At 36.9% G+C, this 16,408-nt stretch overlaps 1 protein-coding gene across 1 annotated transcript in view; it reads left to right on the top strand.

Annotated features, from left to right (window-relative positions):
• LOC136829042 (uncharacterized) overlaps positions 1 to 16,156 on the top strand; it is a 55,489-nt gene extending 39,333 nt beyond the window's left edge. Inside the window, exons 7-8 of the mRNA XM_067087428.1 lie at positions 358 to 518; positions 16,014 to 16,156. Of these exons, the coding sequence (XP_066943529.1) occupies positions 358 to 518; positions 16,014 to 16,156 (304 nt within the window). The remainder of the gene's footprint in view (positions 1 to 357; positions 519 to 16,013) is intronic.
• The last annotated feature ends 252 nt before the right edge of the window (positions 16,157 to 16,408 follow it).

The raw sequence follows: 16,408 nt of genomic DNA, 5'->3' as shown, positions 1-16,408 counted from the left end.
TACCAATCTTCCTGCAGTAACAACCATTGCAATCATGGGAAGGAACCTTGTAAACGCCGTTGTTTCTCTTAGTGCTTTTATTATTCTTGGTAAGGGCTTTTGCCAAGGTGCTCCTTGGTTGGCTGAGTCCCTTGGCCAATTACTCGGCACCATCTCTGATGCTCACCTAATACACTCCTCCCATTTCATTGATGTACTAAGGAGTTTTAACAGTGCCGATGGTAGGATGATTAACCTAGATGTCACCTTATTTATGACTGTTCCGCTTGATTTCGTTTTGAAAAATTTAAAGAAAAAACACGATGAAGGGACTATCTGCTTTCCTATTCCATGTGCCCAGTTTCTCGACTTGGTTAGAGTCTGCGTTGACTGTAGTATTTCCACTTTTAATGATGAATATTTCCAACAAGAAGCTGGTGTTTCTATGGGTTCACCACTGTCACCAGTTTTAGCTAACCTGTGCATGGAGTTCATAGAAGTTGAAATACTAAAGAGATGTAACCCATCCTGCTCTCTGGGTGAGGTATGTAGACAATATATTTATTATTTTTGACGGCGACGACGTAGGTTTAGACTGTTTACTGAATACTGCCAACAACGTTGTTGATTCTATAATATTTGCAGTTGAAAAAGAGGTTGATGGCAAGATATCTTTCTTAGGTGTTCTAATTCATAGGGATGTAAGCAGTAACTCTTTCAAATTTTTATTGCCAAACACTACATAAAATATTTTAATTTCAAAACTGACGTTGTTTTTCAAGAAAATGTGAATCACTTAGCATTATTATTATTATTATTATTATTATTATTATTATTATTATTATTATTATTATTATTATTATTATTATTATTATTATTATTATTCAAAAGATGAACCCTATTCATAAGGAACAAGCCCACCACAGGGGCCACAGACTTGAAATTTATGAGCTTCCAAAGAACATTATGATGTTCATTAGAAAGAAGTATCAGAAGGTAATAGGAAATACAGACAGAAGAGATCAGTTATTAGAAAATTAAAATATACGTTAACAGATTAATAAATAAATAGATAAAAATGTAAGTAAATTATCAAAATGCAAAGGGAAATTGTATTAGGGTAGCGCAGGTTGAGTTGAAGTTAAAGTTGAGAGAGAATTGAAGGAAATTAGGGTTGGAGGAATTCTAGGACATATCACGAAAATTAGCTTTCTTGACTAATAAACAGAAGACAGATTTGCAGATGAATGAAGTATTTTTACAGACCTTTGAATGAAGGAGAACTAAAAGTTGGCTTTAGTGAAAACGTTGAAGGTGTAATTTCAGACTTAAAGTTAGTCTTGACTTTTAGTTTTCTGTAAAAGAAAACTGTTGTGCCGGCTTTGACTGTCCGTCCGCACTTTATTCTGTCCACACTTTTTCTGTCGGCAGTTTTTCTGTCCGCTCTCAGATCCTAAAAACTACTGAGGCTAGAGAGCTGCAAACTGGTATGTTGATCATCTACCCTCCAATCATCAAGCTTACCAAATTGCAGCCCTCTAGCCTCGGAAGTTTTTATTTTATTTAAGGTTAAAGTTAGTCATAATTGCGCTTCTGGCAACGCTATAGAATAGGCCACCACCGGGCTGTGGTTAAAGTTTAGTGGCCCGCGGCTCATACAGCATTATACCGAGGCCACCGAAAGATAGATCTATTTTTGGTGGCCTTGATTATACGCTGTAGCGGCTGTACATAAAACTCGATTCCGCCGAAGAAACTTCGGCCCAATTTTTACTTGTTTTTATAAGAAAGGGAGAGAAAGCGAGCAAAATTCGATAACAGTTTATCGTTGAGTCTACCAGAGAGAGAGAGAGAGAGAAATTTGTCAACTGTCCTCATCATTGTCAGACTTATACGTTTTCGAATGAAGACAAATTGAAATGTTGGCTTTGGTGAAAATATTTATATAAATTCAGTTAGAACTTTATTTTGATTTACAGAGACAGATTTTACAAGACAGGATCTGCAGAGAGAGAGAGAGAGAGAGAGAGAGAGAGAGAGAGAGAGAGAGAGAGAGAGAGAGAGAGAGAGAGAGAAATCTAGCAACAGCAGTCTTCATCATTGTGAGAAAACTTTATTCATTAAGAATCATCATAATCTTTAAGTTGACCTAAAGCCTCTCTCTCTCTCTCTCTCTCTCTCTCTCTCTCTCTCTCTCTCTCTCTCTCTCTCTCTCTCTCTCGTCCAGTAATCTGCAACTGTAAGCACAAACTTTATGATAAAAGTCACGCGGCGGAATCTCCTGGGAAATTATCTGATTCTTAATTCAGTTGAGTGACTCCGTTGGTGTTTTGCTGATATCGGGAAATGTCCCCGAGTTTATCAGATGCTCCAGATGATGAGAAACCTCTTTCGTGGTGAAACTGAATTAAAATTGAATTAGTTGTGGTTTCGAAACTGATTTTAGGAGGCTTTGGAAATGGAGGTTTTAATCTGTAAGTTTTTGTATTAAGAACCGAGTGGTATTTGCTGGTGAATAAGCAACAGTAAATGAATGTTCGATGATTTTGTCATACTATGGGACTTTCATACCTAGAAAAAATTCATTTTAGTTCCAACTATGATTTTAAAGATCCTCTGAATAAAATATAATGAGAATTTTAAACTGTGATTATGAAAAATATTATTTTGTCTAATTTCCAGTTCAGCAAATTGTTATCATTTGATTAATTAAACAATTTTAATATTTTAAACCTTATTTCAAAGATATTTTTCTTAATCATGGAAGAAATATTGCAAACATTCTGCAAGTAACTACCCGACAACCCACATTGAAAAATACACATTGCAACATGGGTTGTTATAAGAGAATGATGCAGAATTCCACAGAGTTGCATATGAAGTGCAAGGGATGCACGGTAGTAATGAGGTTTCTTAAAATTAGTAGTTTTTTAGATAAGAGCGAAAAATTCGACAACCACATGGTTAATTTATCAATTGTATGATGTAAAGAGACGCAGCGCATTAATGCCCAAAACTAGCTCGGGAATTGACAGCTAAACAGTTAATTTGTCAAACAACTTTGCATGATGTAAAGAGAACCTGGGCATTAATGCCCAAAACTAGCTCGGGAATTGACAACCAAATAGTTAATTTGTCAAGCAACTCTGCGTGATGTAAAGAGAACCTGGACATTAATGCCCAAAACTAGCTCGGGCATTGACGACCATATGGGTAATGTATCGAGCAACTTTGTATCCTGTAAAGAAGAACAGGTCATGGATGCCCAAAATTAGCTCTGGTATTGCAAACAAAAAAACTTACTTCTGTCTCCACTTCCCCTTCAGAAAAACCCCTTCACAATATCCCCCATAGGGGGTTAGTGCCGTCAGTACACCTCGTGCGGGGAACTGTAGGCATTACCTTTGCAGCGTGCCTTCGACCCCGAGCTGCAACCCCCTTTCGTTCCTTTTACTGTACCTCCTTTCATATTCTTTCTTGCATCTTACTTTCAACCCTTTCCTAACAATTGATTCATAGCGCAACTGCGAGGTTTTCCTCCTGTCACACCTTTCAAACCTTTTACTGCCAATTTCCGTTTCAGCGCTGAATGACCTCATGGGTCCCAGTGCTTGGCCTTGGCCTAAATTCTATATTCAATTCACAATATCCACCCTTCATTATCACTTCATCATCCCCGCTCACTATACCTCCCTCTCCTGATCTCCCTCTCCCTCCTCCCCCGGCATCCAGCATCCAGCATCCATCCATCCTTCCCATCTCATCTCAGCAGCATCCCTCTGACTCGCGCCATTGTACAGCATTAATCCAACAAGTGTATTTGCATATACCGAGATATATTATTCCGTCGTAACAATGCTGTTCCATAAGGCAACACCACCGCGTCGGGAATTCCATTCTGGTGTTGCAGAATTAGACCCCGTGGCCCCGGAGATGTGGTGGTTCTTGTTATGGCTTGGGTCATCCCCCCCTCCAATCCCCTCCGGCTTAGACACAAGCTTTCGAACCCACATGGGAAATGGATTTCGGGGTTGTACTTGTGTCATGGTATATAGCTGGGATGCACTTCGTTCAGCATTGTTATTATTAATTATTATTGTCGTTATTATCATTATTCAGCATGGAACAGGCCAAACACCTTGTAATTACATGGATTATTATTATTATTATTATTATTATTATTATTATTATTATTATTATTATTATTATTATTATTATTATTATTATTATTCAGAACATGAACCCTTATTCATATGGAACAAGCCCACAGGGGCCACTGACTTGAAATTCGAACTTCCAAAGAATGTAATTGGAAACACAGAAAGAAGAGATCAGTTATTAAAAAAGACAAAATATATTGACAAATTAATAAATAAATAGATAACAATGCATGTCAAATTATTAAAATACAAGGAGAATTGTTGCAGGGTAGCAGTGCATTGCATATTCGCTTGAACTTCTGAAGTTCCAACAGCACAACATCCTCTGGGAGGCTGTTCCAAAGTTCAAAGGTGTGATGAATAAAGAACCTCTGGAATTTTGGAGAAGTTCGGCATAGGGGCACATTTGCTGCATACTGGTGCAGCTGTTCAGCAGATCTGGTTGTTCTCGGCAGGAAACAGTAACAAATGCGCCGAAGTTTCTTGCAATTGAGTTTTCTGTCCAGCGTATAATCAATGCCACGAAAATAGCTCTATCTTTCGGTGGTCTTGGTGTAATACTGTATGAGCCGCGGCCCATGAAACTTTAAGCACGGCCCGCTGGTGGCCTGTCCTATATCGTTTCCAGACGCACGATTATGGATAACTTTAACCTCAGATAAACTAAAAACTACCGAGGCTAGAGGGCTGCAATTTGGTATGTTTTATGATTGGAGGGTGGATGATCAACATACCAATTTGCAGCCCTCTAGCCTCAGTAGTTTTTAAGATCTGAGGGAGGATAGAAAAAGTGCAGACAGAAAATGTGGACAGAAAAAGTACAGACGGCCAGACAAACCCGGAACAATAGTTTTCTTTTACAGAAAACTAACAGAAATCAGGTTAGATCATCCAGAAAATGCAGAAGTAAAAGAAGGATTTCACATACTGAAGGTGAATTTGAAGGCAAACGGATAGAAAAAACAAACACTGTGTCTTCCGCATTGAATATGAGGGATATCATTAATTTTATATCTGTCCTTTAATTTCTTTTCATGCAACACAAATTATTTATATACTACTTACAAAGTTAAATATATGCTTTTGGATTTGACTGTGTTATTATAATATCTTGCTTGTTCTCAGCTCCATCCAAATTGTATTCGATGCTAAATGCTGGATCAGTAATAATAATAATAATAATAATAATAATAATAATAATAATAATAATAATAATAATAATAATAATAATAAAAAGTAATGTTGAATGTAATTGCTGCATCAGCTGCATTTAATTTATATAGAGTCTTCTCTATTTTTCTTGCTGAAAAAGGGTTTCCTCCCTAAATAATAATAATAATAATAATAATAATAATAATAATAATAATAATAATAATAATAATAATAATAATAATAATAATAATACTGTAATAGAACATGTGTTAAGGCACCTCCACCCTACCTCACTACTAGAACCTATAAAACTGTTACGAAAGAAGAGGAAAAACCACAACAAATATTCAAGCTTGCGCTTAACACGACAAAATTAAACTTGGCTTCTTAAACATTCTTCCTTTCATATTCCATAACTTCTTTTATTTTCTGAAGATTTCTCCTCTAATGGGACTTAATTCCCGCTAACGAGAGAAAGGAGTCTTCTGCCTCCAAGTCTTGTCTCGAGATTTTATCACCCTGGAAGCTGGAAGCTGGAAGCTGGAAGATAAGGTGTTTCGCCTTCGCGTGAGAGAGAGAGAGAGAGAGAGAGAGAGAGATGAATAAAGATATTAAGGTGTTTGTATGAAAGAGAGAGAGAGAGTGGGGAGAGAGAGACAGATTAGAATGAAGACACCAAATATGTATGTATGAGAGAGAGAGAGAGAGAGAGAGAGAGAGAGAGATGAATAAAAACACAAAGATATTAAGGTGTATGTGTGAGAAAGAGAGAGAGATAAAGACAGATTAGAATAAAGACACCAATATGTACGTATGAGAGAGAGACAGACAGAGAGAGACAAGCTCCCCTCTCATAGAATCACGGAGAGAGCGACACGAATCTCTTAACCCAAAATGAGCAATGTAGAAACGGAGGCTTTTACGACCGACATCACTTACTGCAAAGCTCTCTCTCTCTCTCTCTCTCTCTCTCTCTCTCTCTCTCTCATACGTACACCTTACTCACCTCCCTGGCAGAGAGAGAGAGAGAGAGAGAGGGGGACAGACAGACAGACAGACAGACAGACTGAGAATGAGAGAGACAGACAGGGCGAAGAGAAAGAGGGTGTGAGAGAGAGAGAGAGAGAGAGAGAGAGAGAGAGAGAGAGAGAGAGAAAGAGAGAGAGAGAGTCAGGAGACACGCCTTGTGCATTATCCCAACCCGCCTTGGATCAAGAATAATGTCTAATGTCTCGCAAATTGCCGGTTACTGAGCTGGGCGGAAAATGTGGATTTTAGCATCACGTGTCAATTCACTGCAGTGGGAACAAATGGATCTCTAGTGACCCTTGGAAAACATTGGGGATTGTTATATAATCCAAGAGGGCATTGTGGGTATTGTAGGATTCACAAAGAAACTTGCTGAGAATATATACATGTATGTATGTATGTATGTATGTATGTATGTATGTATGTATGTATGTATGTATATGTATGCATTTATACATACACATATATATACATATATATTATTTTTATTTTATGGAAAACTGTTCAGCCATGAGCGGTAGCTTTCATTCCAGTACAGAAATGGCTATAATTAAGAGAATCAATTACATTAATTATTATTATTATTATTATTATTATTATTATTATTATTATTATTATTATTATTATTATTATTATTATTATTAAGCATGCTTCCTTTTGCATCATTCCAGAGATCTGTGAACTTTCTTAACGGGTGAGAAACCTGGAATTAAATTCGCTTGTGTAGCAGAAACGAAAAATTATAAAAATTACTAAAATACGTCTTCCTGCTGCCTCTATCTCCTGAGTGAACATTTCTGTAAGATAATTGATTACAAAAAGTAGTTCTTGACGAGTTTAGCAGTGACTTGAACATCATAAATCATGAAAACTGTAAGGCCACTGTGAATACTTGGAAAGACTGAATCACCTTATTCACCTTTTTAAGCAAGATTTCGCTTTTGTGCACCGCCATGTTATCAGAAAAGCTCGCGGAAATATCCTATATAAAATATCCTTCCCCCATTCACCGAATCCTATTAGGCCGTTTCCTTCGTTGGTTCGCCTTTACGGATATACCCGGAGGCACGAACATCTCCTAACGCAATGCGCCGCCTTTGTAGCTAGAGGAAATGGGTCCTAAGATATCCTTCTCTATTCTATAAAGATATCCTTCTCCATTCACCCGATTCTGTGTCACCCTTCGGCGGTTCCTCGTCGTTGCCAAAAGGCAGTGGCGGATATAAGGACGTCCTGAGTCACTCTGATCACCTCCTAATGCGGTTCTTTCCTTTTGTGGGCAGCCACAGGACCGAAGGGCCTCGCTGAGATATTTCAAAGGATGCCTATTGAGCGTTCGTCGATTGTCAGGTGTAAGTCAACAAATGGCAAGGAAACATGAAGGGTTTTTGCTTCCCGTTTCACGGCAGAAGTCTAACTTTTTCCTTGAGTGAGTCACGACTTGAGTTTTCTGCAGGGGGACGTTAGATATAAAGGTTCATTAAATTCCTGAGTTAAGTTTCGAATGAAATTATAAAGTTTTATCTCGGTCTTCGAAATCCGATGATTCAGGGCGAATTTTTATATATCTAAAGTTTAGTTCCCGGTGAAATTTGAATAATGGAATTGAATTTTCAAGGACTGACGAACAAAACCTGAATTTGAGAGAGAGAGAGAGAGAGAGAGAGAGAGAGAGAGAGAGAGAGAGAGAGAGAGAGAGAGAGAGGAAGGAAATTATCAAATATCATTTTTGACAAGAGCCAGACAGATAGACAGAAAGGAAATTATCTCCATCACTTTCGACAAGAGACAAACAATTAAACAAAAAAGGGTATTACCTCTAACATTTTCGACGAGAGAAAATCAAACAAAAAGGAAATTATCTCCAACATTTTCAACGAGACAAACAATTAAACAAGAAGGAAATTATCTCCAACATTTCCGACGAGAAAGTCAAACAAAAAAGGAGATTATCTCAAGCATTTTCGACGAGAGACACACAGACAGACAAAAGCTAATTACCTCCAAAGCAAGCCATGACCCTCTCTTTAATACCTGAACAATGAAAATCAAGTTTCAAAGGAAGAACTGAGAGACTGATTGACAGGTTGAGGAGAAAACTAAATAAAAACGCTCAAAGAACAGCTCAGTCCAAGCCATCCAGAAAGGAAACGGGTACAAATATGATACGAAAGCTCTAATATGATGGGAAACCAGTGAGCTTCAGGAAGAGTAATTACTAAACTTCATTCCAGGACCATCAACATAGTTTCCATTATGCAAATTGCATAATAAAGACAATAAAGAATTGAGGATTGATTTCCCCAGCGTATCTAGTTTACGTAATAGACGATTAATAGATGATATTTTAATGTAATCACTTCATATGGAAGGGAATTATGTATTTCGCTCTAAATGGGGTTGCAGTATCTTCTATTGTTTTATGAAAGTTGCTTATCAAGTAGCCTCATTACATTTCACGATTGTTATTAAAGTAAACAAGTAAAAAATGCGCCGAAATTTCTTCGGCGCAATCAAGTTTTCTGTACAGCCGCTACAGCGTATAATCAAGGCCACCGAAAATAGATCTATCTTTCGGTGGTCTCTGTATAATGCTGTATGAGCCACGACCCATTAAACTTTAACCACGGTCCGGTGGTGGCCTATCCTGTATCGTTGCCAGAAGCACGATTATGAATAACTTTAACCTTAAATAAAATAAAACCTACTGAGGCTAGAGGGCTGCAATTTGGTATGTTTGATGATTGGAGGATGGATGACCAACATACCAATTTGCAGCCCTCTAGCCTCAGTAGAATTTAAGATCTGAGGGCGGACAGAAAAAGTGCGGACAGAATAAAGTACTGACGGACAGACAAAGCCGTCACATTAGTTTTCTTTTACAGAAAACTAAAAGGGATATTTTGTTTTCAGAATGTATGGTAATTGATATTGCTTTCAAGTTTTACGGCTCGCGACAGGTCTTGCGCATTTAGACAAAGCTTCGTTGGAATTTATAATAAGCCTTGCTCAGTCAAACAAGGCTAAGTTGATTACACATCCATAACTGTGAATTTATAATAAGGCAGTGGAAAATACGATGCCCTCTTCGAATAACTCAGCAGAATGAAAGAACAGCAGATGAATAGCTTGTACCGATCACTGAAATTATCCACAGCAAGGAAAGATTCAGTTGACTTATAGAATAGTTTGTCTCAATTCCATCAAAAGCAGCTTTACAGTACATTCTTGCAGACTTGGTGCCATCCATCGGCAAGGCATTCATATGTTTGTCCACTACGTTAGGTCTGTAAAGATCATCTACCTTTAGTGCAGGCTTTTGTTTTTTAACAGCATCTTTAACCAGTGTACTGGTGAATGAGATAACGTGACACATCCCACAAAGGATTTCTAGGAACTAGGTGACACCAGCTTTCACAATCCTAGAAGCTAATGAAGACGTTCCCACTTCCTTCCACTGCTTCAGCACTGAAACATTCTTTAGGGTGGAGTCAGCTGAATCTTGTCTTACCGAGGGGCAATTTCAGTCATCCGGAAAAGTTGTTTATCAGCTGCTCTGTGACTGTGCAAAGTTATTCCAAGAGGTTTCTGTAGTTTCCATTCCCTTTTCTTAGCTGGTCCACTGGTATGGTCGCTAGTGTCGTGAAAAAATCACTGGCTCTGTATCATGATCAGTTACTGCCGCAGTGTGGTGTCTGCGGTGGGAGGTTGAAACCAACATTCTTTGGAAGCTTGAATTTCAAGTCAATAGCCCCTGTGTGCTTGCTCCACGTGAATGGCTCTCATCTACCGAAATAATAATAATAATAATAATAATAATAATAATAATAATAATAATAATAATAATAATAATAAATTTGTTGTTATGGACATTATAACCACCGTAACTTTGACTGAACAAGGTATATCGGAAACTATAAAACTTCAAAGCAATAACAATTACCACACGTTTCGAAAGCAAAACATCCCTTTACGCGTGAATATTTATCGTGAAAAGTAATGGGTTTACTTGATAAAGACTCTTCATAAAACAATAAAAATATAGCGACCCCGTTTCGAGCGAAATACGTAATTCCTTTTCATGAAAAGTGATTACATTAAAATAACATCTAATATTCATCTAGTCCGTAATTAGATACGTCGGGGAAATCAATCCTCAATTCTTTATTGGCTTCATTCTGCAATTTGCATAATGGAAACTAAGTTAATGACCCCGAAATGAAGTCTAGTAATTGCCCTTCCTAAAGCTTACTGGTTGGTCCTTATGGAGCAGTTTTCATATCATAGTTGTACCCGTTTCCTTTCCGGATGGCTTCGATTGCGCTGTTCGATGATCGTTCTTTTTGTTTTTTTTTTTCTCAACCTGTCAATCAGAGTCTCAATTCTCCCTTTGAAATCGGATTTCCATTATTCAGTTATTAAAGAGACGGTCATGGGTTTCAATACAGACAATTGTGTCTCTCGTCGAAAATGTTAGAGATAATTTCCATTTTGTTTAATTGTCTCTCTCGTCGAAAATGTTGGCGATAATTTCCTTTTTGTTTAATTGTCTCTCTCGTCCAAAATGTTTGAGATAATTTCCTTTTTTGTTTAATTGTCTCTCTCGTCCAAAATGTTGGAGATAATTTCATTTTCGTCTGTCTTTCTTTTACTCGTCAAAATGTTGGAGATAATTTCCTTCTGTATAATTGTCACCGAAAATGCTGAAGATAATTTCCGTTTTTTATCATTATCTGTCTCTTTGCGAAAATGTTGGAGATATTTCCTTTTTGTTTAATTCTGTGCTCCGTCGAAAATGCTGGAGATAATTCCCTTTTCGTCTATTTTTCTGTCTCTCGTCGAAAATTATAGAGATGATCTCATTTTTGTATAATTGTCTGTCTCTCGTCGAAAAGGTTGGAGATAATTTCCCTTTTCTTTAACTGTCTGTGTCTCGTTGAAAATGTTGGAGATAATTTCCTTTTGTTTAATTGTCTGTGTCTTGTCGAAAATGTTGGAGATAATTTCCTTTTTGCATAATTGTCTGTCTATCTCCGAAAATGTTGGAGATAATTTCCTCTTTTTGTATCTGTCTGCCTCTCGTCGACAATGTTGGAGATAATTTCCTTTTCGTCTATCTTTCTGTCTCTCGTCGAAAATTATAAAGATAATTTCCTTTTTGTATAATTGTCTGTCTCTCTCCGAAAATATTGAAGATAATTTCCTTTTATTGAATTGTATGTGTCTCGTCGAAAACGTTGGAGATAATTTCTTTTTGTTTAATAGTCTGTGTCTCGTTGAAAATGTGGCGATAATTTCCTTTCTGTTAAATTGTTTGTCTCTCGTCAAAAAAGAGATCTGGTAATTTCTCTCTCTCTCTCTCTCTCTCTCTCTCTCTCTCTCTCTCTCTCTCTCTCTCTCTCTCTCTCTCAAATAACCTGAGCCTGATAAGACCATCAAGATGTTTGTTCCTCTGGCAATCTGCATCAAATTTTTAAAAAGAAGAAGAAAATTAATTATTGCTGATCCAGCCTCATTCAAGTTGAATGCGTTGCTTATACACGCAGTATAAAATCGTGAATAATTAATACCAAGTTCAGTCAAACAGTTTGAAACTTTTTGAATAAATCATTGAGATTTAATTGAATACTTGAATCTTCAATCACTTCTGCTGCTTGATCCATCGGAAAAATTTATATCGTAATAGTGATAATAACGATAAAATAAACAAACAAGTAAAAAATGCGCCGAAGTTTCTTCGGCGCAATTGAGGTTTCTGTACACCGTATATTCAAGGCCACCGAAAATAGATCTATCTTTCGGTGTTCTTGGTATAATGCTGTATGAGCCGCGTCCCATGAAACTTTAACCACGGCCCGGTGGTGGCCTATCCTATAGCATTGCACGATTACGGCTAAATTTAACCTTAAATTAAATAAAACCTACTGAGGCTAAAGGGCTGCAATTTGGTAATTTTGATGATTGGGGGGTGGATTATCAACATACCAATTTGCAGCCCTCTAGCCTCAGTAGTTTTTAATATCTGACGGCGGAAAGAAAAAAGTGGGGATAGAAAAAGTGCGTACAGAAAAAAGTGCAGAGAGAAAAAAGGGCGGACGGACAGCCAAAGCCGGCACAATAAAGAAAACTAAAAATGGCAGAATATTACGTTTATATATGAGGATTTTGCGAACAGTTCTTCTTGTATTCCGGGGACAAAGTTAATAAGAGAATTTTAAAACTAATAGATAAAATATACCTCAAGGCCCTGAGTGCTTCTATGCCATGAGAGATTATCAAGAAGAAAAAGGACTTTACAGCATAAATTCTAGGATATATATATACATATATATATATATATATATATATATATATATATATATATATATATATATATATATATAAATATGTATATATGTGTGTGTGTGTGCGTGTGTTCGTATGAACATATAATATATATATATATATATATATATATATATATATATATATATATATATATATATATATATATATATATATATATATATATATATATATATATACATACATATATATACAAGCTTATATGTCACTAAATAGCGTGTGACAATATATTCAGCTAAGGCCACAGGAAAATAAAAGAAAGGAATACCAAGCGCTTTCGTGTTATTACAACACATTTTCGAGGTACAATGCTAAAAACACCGAGAATATCTAACGGAGTAAGCACAAGCACATTGTTACAAAATAACTTGTAGAAATGTCATTGAATCTGCTTTGATTAAATATCACGGTGACTTACTGAATGTAAGCCAGAGTATGTAGTACAAACTAGACGCATTTCTTGTTAAAGAGATTTGTAAGATTGTTTCATTTTTATCATCTGTTGAGCTGTTCTGTACCTGCTGTACTGGTTTTAACCAGATCGAGAATATTTGTTCCCATTTTTTTAGCTTTTATGTTTACTTGTTAGATGTTCTCGGTGTTTTAGCATTGTACCTCGAAAATGTGTTGAAATAACAACAAAGCGCTTGGTACTCCATTCTTTTACTATTCCTGTGGCCTTAGCTATACATATATAAATTATATATATATATATATATATATATATATATATATATATATACACATATACATATACATATACATATATATATACATATACATATATATATATATATATATATATATATATACATATATATATATCATATACATATATCTATGCATACATATATATATATATATATATATATATATATATAGATAGATATTTGATAGTCATTAATCATACACACAGCATTTTCAAACTTTCTTATACTAAGCCAAAAATAACCCGTTACTGTCAGTCTCTTTACCCTGGGAGTAACATACACACAGAGGGAATTACATACGGTATGTCATCTTACCCTAACCAGAATTCGAATCTATGCCTCATTGGCGATGGATAGGATAACAGTGACCTATTGCACTTCGCTATCACGAGAGATTTCACTTAATTTCGACTCCGTTTTACTCTACAATGTCCAGCTTTCACTATACAATAAAACTTTAGATGTATAAAAATTCATTGGAAACCATCGCATTATACATTCCAATATCCAGCTTTCACCACAGAATCGATCTTAGATTTATAAAAATTCATCCCAGTTCATCTCATTATACATTCCAAGATCCAGCTTTCATCATAGAATCAATTTTAGATATACAAAGATTCATTGCAAATCATCAGATTTTAGAAACCGAGATGAAACTTTATAATTTCATTCTAAACTTTACGTAATGACTTAATGAACCTTTATTACTAACGTTCCCTCGTAGACAACTCAAGTCGTGACTCAGTGAAGGGAAAAGTAAGATTTTTGTGTGAAATGGAAAGCAAACAAGTAAAAATGCGCCGAAGTTTCTTCGGTGCAATCGAGTTTTCTGTACAGCGTGCAATGCTGTATTAAACTCTCAACCACGGCCAATGAAATTCTCAGCCGACCGTGGTGGTGGCTTGTGTTGTTGCGCTGCAGGACGCATGATCATAGCTAACTTTAAACATAAATAAAAATAAAAACTACTGAGGCTAGAGGGCTGCAATTTGGTATATTTGAAGATTGGAGGGTGGATGATCAACATGCCAATTTGCAGCCCTCTAGCCTCAGTAGTTTTTAAGATCTGAGGGCGGACAGAAAAAGGTGGACGGATAGACATAGCCGTCACAATAGTTTTCTTTTACAGAAAACTAAAAACCTCATATTTCCTTGTCATTCCTTGACTTAACCTGAAAATCGACGAACGCTGAATAGGCATCCTTTGAAATATCTCAGCTAGATCCTTCGGTCCTATGGCTCCCCACGAAAGGAAAGAACTGCATTAGGAGGTGATCAAGATAACTCAAGGCTTCCGTATATTTCTCTGCTGCCTTTTGGCAACGACGAGGAACCGCCGAAGGGCGACAGAGAATCGGGTGAATGGAGAAGGATATCTTTACAGAATAGAGAAGGATATCTTAGGACCCATTTCCTTCGGTCCCAAAAGCGCCGCATTGCGTTAGGAGATGGTCGTGCCTCTGGGTATATCCGTAAAGGCGAACCAACAAAGGATACGGCCTAATAGGATTCGGTGAATGGGGGGAAGGATATTTTATATAGGATATTTCTGCGGGCACTGCTGGTAACATGGCGGTGCACAAAAGCGAAGTAAAAAATGCGTTGAAGTTTCTTCGGTGCAATCGAGATTTTCTGTACATCGTATAATCAAGGCTACCGAAAATAGATCTATCTTTCGGTGGTATTGGTACAATGCTGTATGAGCCGCGGCCCATGAAACTTTAACCACTGCCCGGTGGTGGCCTATCCTATGTCGTTGCCAGAAGCACGATTATGACTAACTTTAACTTTAAGTAAAATAAAAACTACCGAGGCTAGAGGGCTGCAAATTGGTATGTTGATCATCCACCCTCCAGTCATCAAACATACCAAATTGCAGCCCTATAGCCTCAGTAATTTTTATGCTCTGAGAGCGGACAGAAAAAGTGCGGACAGAATAAGGTGCTGGCGGACAGACGAAGCCGGCGCAATAGTTTTCTTGTACAGGAAACTAAAAGGTGAATAAGGTGATTCAATCTTTCCAAGTATTCATTTCTGCTTTTCAGTATTCATGATTTATGATGTTCAAGTCACTTCTAAACTCGTCAAGAATTACTTTTTTATAATGAATTATCTTACAGAAAAGTTCAATCAGGAGATAGAGGCAGCAGGAATACGTATTTTACTATTTTTTTTTTTTTTAGGTTTTCGCTACACAAGAGAATTTAATTCCGGATTTCTCACTTGTCAAGAGAGTTCATGTTATTCTGGAATGCTGCAAAAGGAAGCATGACTAATAATAATAATAATAATAATAATAATAATAATAATAATAATAATAATAATAATAATAATAATCATTCATTCCTCTTCAGTTTCCTCTATTTATATTTGGCCCAATGAATGTGGTAATCAGGACTTGTTTAAGAGAGGGTCAACTTCCTGCTAATAATAATAATAATAATAATAATAATAATAATAATAATAATAATAATAATAATAATAATAATAATAATCTTTTTTTCATTCAGTCATCTCCAGTTTCCTGTATTTAGCCCCCCAAAAAAGATGGCATCCCTTTTTTCCTTCCACCGGAGAAATCTTTTACAAGTGGATCCCACTCAAAAGACCAAAAATGCGTGAGTTCATGTCCAAGGAACTGGTCTAAAAGCCAACCCCTCCTCCTCCTCCTCCTCCTCCCCCACCTCCTCCTCCTCCTCCTCCTCCTCCTCCTCCTCCTCCCTCGAACCCAGAATCCTTCTTACTTTGGTGCCCCCGTATCGATCGGCTCTCTCGTAACCATCAACATGTGCTGGAGTGAGAGAGAGAGAGAGAGAGAGAGAGAGACTGACAGAGAAAGAGAGAGAGGAAGAGGACATATTTCTGCAAAGGAGAAAATAGAGAGAGAGAGAGAGAGAGAGAGAGAGAGAGAGAGAGAGAGAGAGAGGAGACCGATTTCTGCATGAACGACTAGGAGGCTGCAAATATGAGAGAGAGAGAGAGAGAGAGAGGACCGATTTCTGCATGAATGACTAGGAAGCTGCAAAGGAG

The sequence above is a fragment of the Macrobrachium rosenbergii genome, chromosome 43 (genome assembly GCF_040412425.1).
Source record: "Macrobrachium rosenbergii isolate ZJJX-2024 chromosome 43, ASM4041242v1, whole genome shotgun sequence".
Taxonomy (NCBI): Eukaryota; Metazoa; Arthropoda; class Malacostraca; order Decapoda; family Palaemonidae; genus Macrobrachium; species Macrobrachium rosenbergii.
This window is presented reverse-complemented; position numbering and strand designations above follow the sequence as displayed.